Source organism: Citrus clementina, unplaced genomic scaffold, assembly GCF_000493195.1.
Source record: "Citrus clementina cultivar Clemenules unplaced genomic scaffold, Citrus_clementina_v1.0 scaffold_4, whole genome shotgun sequence".
Taxonomy (NCBI): domain Eukaryota; kingdom Viridiplantae; phylum Streptophyta; class Magnoliopsida; order Sapindales; family Rutaceae; genus Citrus; species Citrus x clementina.
The window spans coordinates 10,891,846-10,905,134 of NW_006262274.1; the positions used below are offsets into that span (position 1 = coordinate 10,891,846).

The 13,289-nt window shown below is 31.4% G+C and overlaps 2 protein-coding genes across 2 annotated transcripts in view; both read right to left on the reverse strand.

Annotated features, from left to right (window-relative positions):
- LOC18044639 (protein phosphatase 2C 29) overlaps positions 1 to 995 on the reverse strand; it is a 5,011-nt gene extending 4,016 nt beyond the window's left edge. The window contains exon 1 of the mRNA XM_006436689.2: positions 23 to 995. Within this exon, the coding sequence (XP_006436752.2) occupies positions 23 to 739 (717 nt within the window). The 5' untranslated portion in view covers positions 740 to 995. The remainder of the gene's footprint in view (positions 1 to 22) is intronic.
- Positions 996 to 8,706: 7,711 nt separating this feature from the next.
- On the reverse strand, positions 8,707 to 11,804 carry LOC18044641. Its single transcript, XM_006436693.2, has 7 exons — positions 11,668 to 11,804; positions 11,433 to 11,580; positions 10,233 to 10,318; positions 10,037 to 10,115; positions 9,821 to 9,930; positions 9,329 to 9,393; positions 8,707 to 9,019 (listed from the first exon to the last, which is right to left on the reverse strand). The coding sequence occupies exons 1-7, from the start codon at positions 11,761 to 11,763 to the stop codon at positions 8,926 to 8,928; spliced, it is 678 nt and encodes a 225-aa protein (XP_006436756.1). The 5' UTR covers positions 11,764 to 11,804; the 3' UTR covers positions 8,707 to 8,925.
- Positions 11,805 to 13,289: the final 1,485 nt, after the last annotated feature.

Genomic DNA, 13,289 nt, shown 5'->3' on the forward strand with positions numbered 1-13,289 from the left:
GGACGGCAAAAGCCTAGCGAACCAGACAGGGCACCGGTACCACCCACGGCCGTTTCTTATCGTGAAAGGCTTTCCGTATTCCTGACATCCCCAAAATGCCCCTCTTTTTCTTCCTTTTTACGTAAAGGCCGCCGAGCGGAGCTGAAAAATGGACGCGGCCGCCGCCTGGTTCCGAGGCAGCGTTTTGGTCGAGTGGGCCCGACAATGCGCCTAGCGGGCCAGAAAGAAAGAAAGGCCCCCGCTCCGACGCATCGTAAGCACCGCCACGTGGCACCGGTTGGAGGGGCATGGCGCTAAACGACGACGTGCTCTCAAAGCCACTTACATTCACGATGCTGCTCTTGACACCGTAACCACCAGCACACGTAGGCTCAGTGGCATCGTCGTAGATATTGTCAAGCTGAAGGACAGTCCTGGGAGTAGCGGTGTTGGCACTGACGGAAGCTCCAGAAATGGCCCTGAACCCGGTTTCCGGCTGCAGACCGCGCGGCCCGGGACCGGCCCGGCTCGGAGAGAACCGGAGCGACTGGGAAGGAGAGACAAAGCGATCGGAGGGAGTTGGAGAGAGGAAGCGGTTGGATGATCTGACGTAGCAGAAAGAGTGACCCAGAGTTTCATCCAACGGCTCAGATGAGGTGAAGATCAGGTCCGGCTGTTGCTGGGTTTGGTCCGGTTGGGTCCGGTTCGTATGGTTAACCGGTTTGAAGCAAGGGAAGAGGGAAGAGAGTCCACTTCCCATCACATTTGATATTTCACAGCTTCGTTTCAGCTTTGTTTTTTTTTTTTTTAATCTTTTTCTTTTCCTGCTTGGCAGCTGAGAAAATTTAACTTATAAGTTTCTGGCGAAGTAAGAAAAAAGAAAAATTAAAAAGTTAACGAACAAAGAAAAGAGAGAGAGACTGGAGAGAGTATTTTATATTTGAACTTGGAGTAGACTTATTTATATTGACAAAGAGAGAGAGAGAGATTGTTTTTGTTGCTTTTGTTTTTGTTATTTTTTTATTTTTTTATTTTTTCCTCCAAATGCTATCTCTTTGTTTTCAGTTTGTGTGCAGTTGGTTGCTGGCTCTTGGTTGACGGTTACACCTGGCGTTTAGCAGCAGCGGAGGAGGTTTACTACGGAGGGTGGATGGTTGCCACGTCAGATGCCAGCTCAGAGTTCGTGGGTCCTCTTAAGACTTTTTGCAATTTAATTGCCATTTTTGGAATTTCGTCTTCAAAATGACAAGGAAGTCCTCTGTGTGTGAGGGGGGTGGCTTTTGGGACTGAGGAATAATAGAGCAGTAGGGTCAAAGTGGGAAACAGTGGCTGAGAAAAGGGTTGTTTTTGAGGTATGCTTTTGTCTTTTTCCTTGCCCGGTCAATGAAAACTCCTTGTTTGGAAGCAAGAGCCTAATATCAGCTTGGCAATTATACCCTTGGATTTTTAGATTATAAAATTATATTTTCCTACTTAAGTTTTTTTTTTGGGCCCCTAATTGCATGTAATTTTTGTTAGTACATTATTCTAAACAAATATAAATGGGATAGAATCATAAAAATTAATAAGAATAAATATTGTGAATCATATGATAACACAAAATAATATTTTTTTGTTTTTTTTTTTTGAAAGAATGTGTAATAGAGTTTGTATAACACTGTGTTATATACAAAATTCTATCTAATGCTGGATTTATAGAGTAGATATATATAAATTTTTGTTAGGAATTAATAAATAAATAAATATATATATATATATATATATATATATATGTAGCATTACTAGAAATTTATAGATTCTTATAATTTGAAACTGTTGTAAAAGTACAAAGATCAACACATATATCCAGTTTAAATATAGAACAAATGAATGCTGAAAATTCTTTCAATGGATCGCCCACTCGAAAAACATACGTTCAAATGTTTGTTTAAATAAATGCTTAAATATTAATTATTTTTTGGGTAAAAAAATAATTTCATTGAAGCTTGAAAGCCCGTTCAATGACTCAACCATCTGGAAAACATGCATTGAAACATTTGTCCATTTCACTACTTAAATTTGATTTTAATAAATAAATAAAACACGTAAACAATTATTAGAGTTAATAAAAATATTCTCTTCATTTAAAATACACTTACGGCGTGTTTGGTTTGAAAAAATGGAAGGAAAGGAGAGTAGAGGAAAGGGGAAAGAAATAAAGAGAATAAGAGATGATTCCATATCAAATCAAATAATGAAACTGAGATTAATCCTTATTTTCTCTCCCTCTCTCCCTTTTCCACTCATCTCCACTAAGCTCATGTTTAGTTGGAAGAAATGGTAAGAGGGGAAATGAATGTAAAGAAAAGAAAGGGAGAGAAAATGAGTGAAAAATAAGCTCAATTTCATTTTTATTGTTTGGATGGACAAAGAATTCATTTTTCTTTTCTTATTTCTCCCACTCTCTCCTCTTTCCACTCATTTCTTCTCTTCCTATTTCTTTCAACCAAACAAGCACCATGCGTACAAAGATGTCAATCCTATCTAGTATCAAACAATAATATAAATGAAAGTCAAAAGTAATTTTAAATGGTCAGCCACTTGGAAAACATGCATAGAAACGTTTGTCTACATACGTGCTTAAAATTTGATTCTATAAAAAGGAAAAATGAATCCAATCAAAGGCCGAAAGCTCTTTTAATCACTCAATTCTATCCATTTAAGAACTTAAATTTTATTTACTTAGAAAAAGATATAAACAATTATTAGAGTCTATCCTATAAATAGAATTTTCTTATTTAAGCTGCATACACGGTACCGTGTATAGTTATAAGGGTTGAACAATAGGGATGAATATTAAAATGAGGCTATATTTAGATCTAACGAGTATTTTTGTTTATATAGTTTCTCATTTACTGAAGTCAATAATTATTCAAAAGATACCCAAATGAGTTACATTTAATTTACTTATATGTTGAACATTTAACAATCTTATTAGAGAACAATAGTTCATTTCAAGTTTTAAGGTACGTTTGAGATTGAGGTTGGATAGTTGTAGCTCAAAAGCTATATTGTTTATTAAACACTATCTATTGTAACTCGGAAAATATGTTGATTTGATTTTCCACTTGTATAATAAAAAATCTATTATATCTTTAATAATTTTATTAAAATTACAGTATCTCAATCTCAAACAAAACCTCAATAAGATATATACGAAACTAATGAAGTCAAACTTATATGGTTTAAGTATTCTATATATAAATTAAGTTAGTTCTCGTCCTTCAAAAGACTACAGGTGTAATAAGAGCATCCGTCAACAAAAGAATTATGTATAAATTAAGTATTTAGGAAACATGCATGTAAACATTTGACAAAATAAGTAGTTATTATTAAAGTTTGATTATGTTGAAGATAAAAGAATTAACACGATAGTATGAATTCTAAAAAGGTTTTAAAATACCAAAAGTAATGGCTCAATAATGATAAGGATGACAAAAACCAGATTAGGTTTACATCTTGGGGGTGTTCAAGCTCATATGGTTTTGTCTTTCTTGAATTATAAGTCAACAATCAATTTCAAACATACCCAGATAGAGTCATATTTTATTATATACTTTTTGTAAAATTATTTTAGGTGAAAGCGATAAGTTAATCTGAAGTTACAATAAGACAAGAGATTGATACTTGTCATCTTGAAGATTTAAGCTGCTTTGATTTGAACTTAAACAAAAGACTAATGCAATTTATAGTCTAAGTAGTAGGTATTTGAGAACTATGATTATTGAAAATAATTAATAATAATTTAATTGTTTGTAAAACAATATCTTTCCTTATTTTTGCTGGCTGTCAATTTAAATTTATCTAATGTATAAGATAGAAATTCTTTATTTTCCTGCTCATTTGTTACTTTCAGAAATTATATTGATCATCTACTCATTGTTTTCTCCAATTTCCTTTTAAAAAAAAATTAATTTGTTATTCTGTTCACTCGAAGTTTATAAATTATATTAATTTTCTCACTTTTCCATTAATAGTGTTAGAGAATCTCAGCAAAATGATCATTTTGTTCTTCAAATTCAATTTGTATATTATGATATTATTCTCATTTATTAGTACACTGAATATAATACATGTGTTCTTTAAATTTATTTTATCGTAGTTAATAAAAACAAGCATAATCTCATTATAAAAAGAAATCTAGGTGATCGATTCATTGGATACTAAATTATTAGCAAATTAATCAGTTGCAGTCACATTGGTTTCGGATGTTGTAAGAGGAACCATTCTCACGTGTATGTAGAGAGTTTAATAATTCAATTAATGAGAAAAAAAATGAGGGATTTATTCAAGATAAATAAATTTTTTTAAGGAAAAAAAAAGCTACTAACCATAAGGTAGAGCAATTACATATGAAATATGAAATGTGCAATTAATTTAAGAAAATATTTTTAACAAAAAAGATGACTTACATTAGTAATAACTTTTAATGAAACTTGTTAAAAAGTTAGCCTTATAATATGTTCTCAAATAAGAGGCTTATAATATGTTCTTAAATAAAAAAATGAATGCTCCGATAGATAAATATCACATAAGTTAATATTGGATCTAAATGTTACGATCCCCAACATTATTGTTTTAATTAATATTTTAAATTTTTTTAATATTCTAATTATTTTAGATTTTAAATCTTGGGCATAAGGTAATTGCCTTAGTTGCCCGGTCCTCGGGCCGGCCCGGCGTCTAATTCATATCATAGTCTCATTAATAATGATAAGAAACAAAAGAGGTAAACGGGACAACGACAATTGTTTTTAGACTTGTTTGATGTTGCACAAAAATAATACGTAATAATATTTATTTATTTTCTCCCGAACAAATGAGCTATACATTTTAAAATGTTAAGGAACTTTGATAGATTTTTTGCCAACCCAAGAAGATTGCTTAATAAATTTAGGAGAAACTTAATGATCAATAAATCTCTCTTCGCTAATATTTTAATAAGAGGTCTCGCTAAGTTATATTTAATATAATTCACAATTAAGTAGAATTGGTTTAATTGGTCTATTTGTTTGTAAGTTATAATAAATATAATTTAAGAAATCCTTTAATAAAATATTTATAATAAATATGGGTATGATCTTGTTCATTTTCGTATAGATTAAAAAGGCGACAGAAATTAATAGTTTTTTTTTTCAAAAAGAAATTGAACAAAAATAGTAAAAAAAAAAGAAAGAAAAGAAAAGAAAATTAATAATGCAGTGGTACATACTTTAACAAAATATGGAATACGATGATAAGTGGGTAGGAGTAAATTTTTTAGCAGGGGTAATTTTGTCATTTTAGAAGGCTTTTGGGGAAAGGGAAACATACATCTCCATCTTGGCCTTCAAAGATCCAGGTTGCCAGGTTGGGCTATACAGCACTTTGCCCCATCATACCGACATGAATCACAAGATAAGACATTCACCAAAATTGGACGGTCAGGATTCAAAGCTAGCAAAAGAGAGAATATTGTTTCCAATGTGCATCGCATGGACTGCATCTGATTAGTCAAAGGGCACGAATTCCTCTTCATTCTTTGTTTTGTCGTGATCCAAAAGCACCAAAGCCCTCTACAAAATTATTTAACATTTAATTTTCAAAATATTATGTATGTATGTATGTATGTATACAGCTATATATATTTATAGTCGGATGGATAATTTTTAAATACGAATGGAATTAAAAAATAAACAATATACCGAATTTTTTAATTTTTTTTTTAAATATGACTTTCGCACATAAATACGACTTTACGTATTTATATTCTTCTTTGTAATAAATTATTTAGTTTGTAAGAGACAGTAACTTTTCCCGCTAAGTCAAAAAAACGCACTTTTAATTATTAAAGTAGAAAAAATTGTTTAAAATATTTATTTAAAATGAAAAGGAAGAGAGAGAGGAATTTTGCATGTGAAGGCGGGAAATCTCACCCTGCAAGTCAAAGAGTTTGTTGGTTTTCAGAATTTTTTATTTTTATTTTTTATTTTATATCTTTGGAGCAAAGACCAAAGAGACAAAGAAACATATGAGGCCACAAAATACGTGTGAACACGCCCACATTCTTTATGTTTTTGTTCGTACAATAATTATTTTATCAAATTTATCTTTTTCCTTCTTTTATTTAATTTTATTAGACAGTAATATAATCTACCCTTAATATATATATATATATTCTAATTAAGATCTTTAACTATATTAAAATCAGGGATAAACTAAAACAAAAAAAAATTATGCAGTTTATTTTATCCTATAGTATATAGAAATTTATGTTTCTTTAACTTTTAATTTAACCTTGACTTTACTATGATCAAAGATTTCTAATTGAAAACCATATATATATAAAGAGAGAGAGAGTGAGAGAGTGAGTTTCCAATTATAAATCCTTGATAATTAAAGTTAAGAATAAATTAAAAAACAAAAAAACAACTACAGAAATAAATTACACTGTATTAGAGTCTGGGTTTTTTTTTTTTTAATCTTTTAACTTATCTTTGATTTTAACATAATTAGATCGATAATTAAATAATTTTCCTATATATATGTGTGTGTTGGGTGAGGGAGGGGGGTTGGGAGTTTTGTATGGTTTATTCATTTATTACCCCAATGTAATAATTATGTTGTTATAAATTTTACAAATTATTTTTTACTCCACAAACATTTTTAATTGTCAAAATAGTTCTTATTTTTTACGAATATTCATTGCTGGTTTTTTTTTTTTTAACTCTTTAGAAGCAGTCATAATAGTTAATTAGTTAAGTCTTATCCTTATTAATACATTTTATACACATACTTTTATCAAATTCCAACCGATAACATAAACAAATGGCCCCTTGAGCTTGAGGACCTACCCTTACGACAAGATTATGATCAACTAACTCTTCACTCTTAACAAAAAAAAAAAAAAAAAAATCTCGAGAACATCAAACTCTCACACAACCTATTTCTAAGTAAAACAATTATTTATCAACTCCACTATTCCCGTCAGGCCAAGTTTTTCTTTTTCAACAACATGATTAAAGGTTATTACAAAATAAGAAAAAAAAAAACAAGATAGATCCAAAACTTCTTGTTTAAACCCACTTTTATTCACCACTGCCATAAAATATCAATCGCACTCAAAGCTAGTTCCAATTTTTAAAATATTATTCACACTATTTGTTAAAATCTGCCACTGCTACATTTACCCAAAAAAAAAAAAAAAAAATCAACTAGTTTTTCTAGTAAAATATTCTATCACTTTCCCAACTTCTTACATATATAGTTGTCCAAAAAATGTTTTTATAAATATTTGAAAACACTTCTAGATGGCCATCTAATTTTCTTAGACTATGTGGTGAATACATAGAATATGCATATTTTATTATTTTCAGTTTTTGTCTTTATTATGATTTTCTGTCAGTTTAATTTAAGTAATCACTTGAAAATTTAAAAAAAAAAATTAAACGGCTAGATAAAGGCAAACATTAGCTTGTGAAAAGGTTCAATATTTTAGTCCCATGATTTCAAGTCACAAAATAATATTTAATTTATTAGTCAATTTTGTTCCAACTTGTTTATAGAAAAATGAAAGAACACGCTTTAAGAAGAATCTTGAAGTAGACTGACTTGATAATTTAGACAGGAAATATACAAAATGTGAAACAGAGAGAGGCATTTGACATTTGCAAATAATGACCTCATAAACAATAATAACCTGAAAATTTCAAAACAATTAATCATGATTTGCATAAAAGTTAATCATGATTTGCACGAATTATAAATACGACCACAAAATTTTATCAACACAAAAAAAAAATAAAAAATTTGTTGCTAATAATGAAAATCTTGGTGATGTTACTTGTAAATGTTGAAACGTAATCTCGCCCTTAATTACTTATTGGTTAATTACTTGCCTAAAATCATTACTATCGACTTGACTTTCAAGTCTATAGCACAAATCATTAATCATGATAATAATGATTATCATGGGTGATTCGGTTAAAAATTCATTTTTCGTCCCAACTACTTGGTAGTTTTCTCTTTCATAATTGAAACTACGACCTCATTAGCCTGGCCCCAAAGTGATTTTGTCAAACAAGAGTTGCGTATGCCATCATATTTAGCATTGCCATTTGCTCAAGGCCCAAATTGTAGTTCTTAGCATTTATGGACGCCCAGTGGTCACAATATGCTACAATATATGGAGTATTAAAAAGATAATGCTTAAAATTAGCATTAGCACAAACATACAGTCACCCGGGTTCGAATCCTCTTACTTTTGTCTCCATCCACGCACGGAATATTAGAGATAAATTGAATCCAAAATTCAGGATTTAAAGTTAAAAAAAAAGTTTTTGTGTTTCTATCCATCAACCATTGAATTAAGTGAAGCGAGTGGATGAAAAATTAAATCACACTGGCTTTTAACCAATTTATGTTTGAGAAAAACTTCAAGTGGAACAGACCACATGACGTGTGTGTCCATTAAGATTATGACAAATATACTTGGATTTGAAATTAACCAATCCCAAATGCGTCTCATGTAAGTTTTTCATTCATGTTTTGCCATTTGCAAGTATGCATATAGAATGCCATTCGAAAAGATTGTTGGTTCCCACAAAGTGGAAACTAACAAGCTAAGATAACGCAAGATCTATCTGTCAACTTTTTGCTGCAATGACCTGCTGTTATTAATGGTGACTGCTGCAAAATGCAAATCTCTGATAGGCAGCTTCAAATCTCAGGTTCAAGTTCTAATTTACTCAATAATTCTGGTCATAATATTTTGTTTTCGTCTTACACAAACGTCTCCACTTCATTATATAAACAAAACTAATTGGTTGCTTAAGGTCAGGACTGGTGTGCAGTTGTGTACATTTTTTTTCTTTTTTCTCTATCCATGAACTAAATACATTCAGTGATCGTAATGGGTGTCTTACAAGCTCAAATTTGACCTGCCCGAATGTCTCTATCCAGACGATCAGCATTAAGGGTCCCGGGAAGCTCTCTGAAATCATCGTTGAAGATAGAATATGCACTGCATAGATTAAAAACAAAATGTAAGACACTCTAGGTAAATTCGGACTGATCTAAGTTGTTCAGCAAGGTTACACTACAAATTAAGAAAACACAATGGAAAACTAAATTAAAGAACGAACAAGATTCAAGGAAAAAACAATATGTTTCGATCACATTTCTTCCTTACAGATGTATGCCTTGCTAGAGTAGCTTGTCGATATAATATTTCCCCATAAATATTATCATAACAAAATTTTTATGTTCCATTTCAATTGAATCACAATTCATTAAATCAGGAGCAAGCATTATATGCTTATAATTTTTCTACCTCATGTCTCCAGGTTGACGCTGTCCCAGATTTAGGAAGATGATAGAGAATGCTGTCCCAAGTATCTGAATAAAAAGGAATAGAAAGATTCAAAATCATTTTCCTCAAATTGTGGTAAGTGTATGGAGAATAAGAGTTGTTTAGCAAGACAACTACAGAAGATTATCCTTCAGATGATAACTTCCAGAAACAGAAAGCTTAATTTACTTTTCCAATTAAAATAAAGATTCATTAACTACCAAAAGAAAAAAGGATGGGATGTTTGAATTTTTCTTGTTTCCTTTTACTGTAATTTCAAACCAGACTATTCCTCCAAGACTAAGAAAAGGGGAACCCAAAAAAATTCAACAATAGGAACAAACATTGAACTTAAACTTGTGTTCACTTTTGAGATATATATATATATTTTGAAACAAATAATTGAGAGCAAAAAAACAAAAAAAAACCAGTTTTATGCATTTGTGGATGACTGGAATCAATGCAAAGACTTACGTATAAAGGTCCAAGATCCCATCTGTGGGCAATAGGTGCAAAGACAAACCATAAAATGATAATTGCCCAAATCTTTAGACTGAGTGAGAAAATCGCCATCAGAAGTATCTCTATCAAACAACATCAGCCGAAGAGGCAGTCAGCACTTCAAAATATAATAGATGACCATTGCAGAGAAGCGGCCTGGCCTAGAAGCCCGCCTTTGACAACGCTTACCAGGAAGCTTTAACTTGTTGCGGAGAAAAAAGAAAAGCTTCCTCTTCCACCGGCTTGTTGACCGTGGAAGCTTAAACTTCTTGACATTCAAAAAGCAAGGGGCAAAAAAAAAAAAAAAAAAAAAAAAAATTCAAATGAGAAATGTTTGAATTTTGAAACAACATCTGAATTTTAAGGAAATTAGTAATTTGATTACCAGATCTAAATCATCATCATCGATACAAGTATCATCCCGGAGATGTCTAGGCGGTGGCTTTGGTTTGACAGCAGCAATCACAGAGTCTAGAGAATAGGTGTAAAAAGATCCAACATAACATATTAACAAGATGACAGCAGCAATCACTGTCAGTAATTTTTTACACTCGAAACCAAATAATACCGGAACTATACATACCTATAAAAGATAACAACAATGAGGATCTGTCTACAAGATGAGATACAGATGTTTTTCATCTTACGTAATTATATCATTAGTAATTATTTTGTATTTTTTGATTTCTACAAGTAAAATTTTGAGTAAGCAAATCAAATTAAGTTGATGGCTATTTATTTACATTCAATTGAATAAGCAAGTTTCTTGATCATCAAAACAGGAATATTAGCTTCTATAAATAACAAAGATCTTGACTATCATCAAACCTGAAAGCCAATACACTAAAATTACAAAACTGCGCTCAACAAAACAAAAGAGAAAATATGCCAGAAAGATTTTACAAAATCAAAATAGGTAATTAGAAGTGGCAGAAACTCCACTGATCAAATTTTTATTTTCTGGCAGTAAGTGTAATTTTGTCTTGCCCTAAAAGGGGTTTACGTGACCATTTTGCCAAACTACAAGGGTGTTAGCGTCCCTTTTCCCTTTAAAGAATGAATATAAGAAATCGATTGGAATGGACTCTCTTTCATCTATTATGCAATTTCGAGCTACTAGCTAGCTTGCCTTGAGGTTGGATCAACCAACCGGAGCAGCCAGCTATCATGCTTTTGGGATAGAAATGAAGCTATTCAAAGCATCAATAGAAATAAAATTCCATTTGACTCTTGCCTATTCAACCAAACTAGACTGGGCAAGTAAAGATTGCAACAAAAGTGACTCATTCTGGATCAGAAAAAGACTTAGAGAACACAAGTGAGAAAACTAACATTCCTGCAAAGTATCTTCGAAAGAGTAACATGGTTTGTTTCACATTTTCTTATCGGTGATAGGGTTGAAAGTAAACGGAAACTGTAGCTAAGCAACATGGCTGCTAATCAGAGAGAAAGAACGCATACTAACAGGCAGCTAAGCAACCTTGTGAAACAATTTACATGAAAAACAATGTTGCCAAAACCTAACTTCCGAATTCAAATTGAAACGACAAGTCGTCCAAATTAAAGAGAGAAATGTTAATATTACCACCATTACTGAGTTGGAGATAGACATCATCACGATCGTCGTCATCTTGAGTGTCGTCCAAAACTTTGCCGCGAAAAACAAGCCTCAAATTCTCAATGGGTAAATGATTAGCGGAGCTGGTGGCAATCAATTTTCTCAAATCACGCACCTAATCGTCAACAAAAAGTCGCAGGGAATGAATGAATGAATTGAATTTACTCATTTTCAGATTCAAAAGAGATGCAAATAGCGATACCTTAATGGGAGAAGAGACAGAAAGGCGAGAGGGAGGAGCAGGGCCAATTGTTTTGACGGTGATCTCTACAGACTCTGAAATTTCTCCCATTCCCATACCATTTGATTCCAACACAGATCCTTCTTCCTTCTTCTTCCGTCTTTTTAATTTCTGGGGTAAATATTAAATAGTGATCCAAGATACCCGCGTGCGCTGTCTCACATTGGATAATTCCTCTTTTTTTTTTTAAAAAAAAATCAGCAATAAATAATTGTAATAATAACATTAGAAATATTCTAGTCCCAATTTTGTTAAAGTCTAAAACAGTTATGAAGTATATAATTTTATAGTATAATAATTAAAATTATTAAATTATATAACTTAATAATTTTTTTAAAATTTTAGACATAATCAATACTCATAATAATATATTGTGCAAAAAATGACTTGGTCTAATAAATTACAGTTTATTTATATTTTTTAAATCTTTCAATAAGGATGATATTTTGTACTATAAAAACAGCCTTGAGATTGTAAAGAGGATTTTTTTTTTTTTTATTGGGGGGCAAATGACACTATCCTTCTTACTGCATGTATTCACATTTGATATCATATCTCGTTACTACAATGGTTCATTGATAAATTTTTTTTTTTTAATATTGTTATACAGTACTGTAGGTATTACAATTAATATTTACAAACAGATTCTACAATTGCGACTTTCTTCGTGGCATATACTCCTCTGAAGCGTTGCCCAAATTCTTCAAACCCTTTCAAATATTCGAGGGCTGTCCACTCTACTCACATTTCGTGAGGAATATACTGGCTCCACTCAATTATTTGATAATTGAGGAAGGATTGTAAATAAGCCCCATAAATGCTTTTATGGAGGCTCGAACCCTTGCACTCATTATTTTAAGTGCAAGTGTTCTCCCACTGGACCAAAGGCCCATTGGTATTCATTGATAATTTCTGAACATAAGGAAAAAATAAGTTTTTTTATTTAAATATACCAAAATATTTAAAAGTCCTTGAAATTAAAGGCAAGTTAGTAATTGCACACTTTAGTAATTTTATTTAACTAATATTTACAAGTCCTTTATGACTAACCTTGTACGAAATATTTTTTATAATTTTATTTAACTAATAGTTCAAATCTTAAGAAAGAATGGGTTAAAAGAATGATTTTTTAGATTTTGACTACCTTTTGTCTTTTCTACTAAATAAATATATAAAACTTACAAATAGCTAACAAATAAATAATCATATTAGATAAAAATGTCCCAGTAAAGTAGAAATAGACCAAAATATTCCTATTTAATTTTTAGACTTCGTAGAATTTAAGGTTTGTTAGAGTCAATTAATGTTGGATAAAATCAATTAAAGGCAAATGCTATGTTACAATTAATGTAACATACACACTCAACAACAACCACACAAATTGTGTGGGCTCATTATTTGTGTGGTTGTTATTGAGTGTGTATGTTACATTAATTGTAACATAGGGGCTCCCTCAATTAAAATCTAAGCAAGTCCAGATAGAAGTGGGGTAATTTTTAGTTTCTTCCCCGGAGGTTTGATGTATCTCCATATTGATAGAAAATATTGGTGTATCTCTACTTTTCTCCCCTACCATTAATATG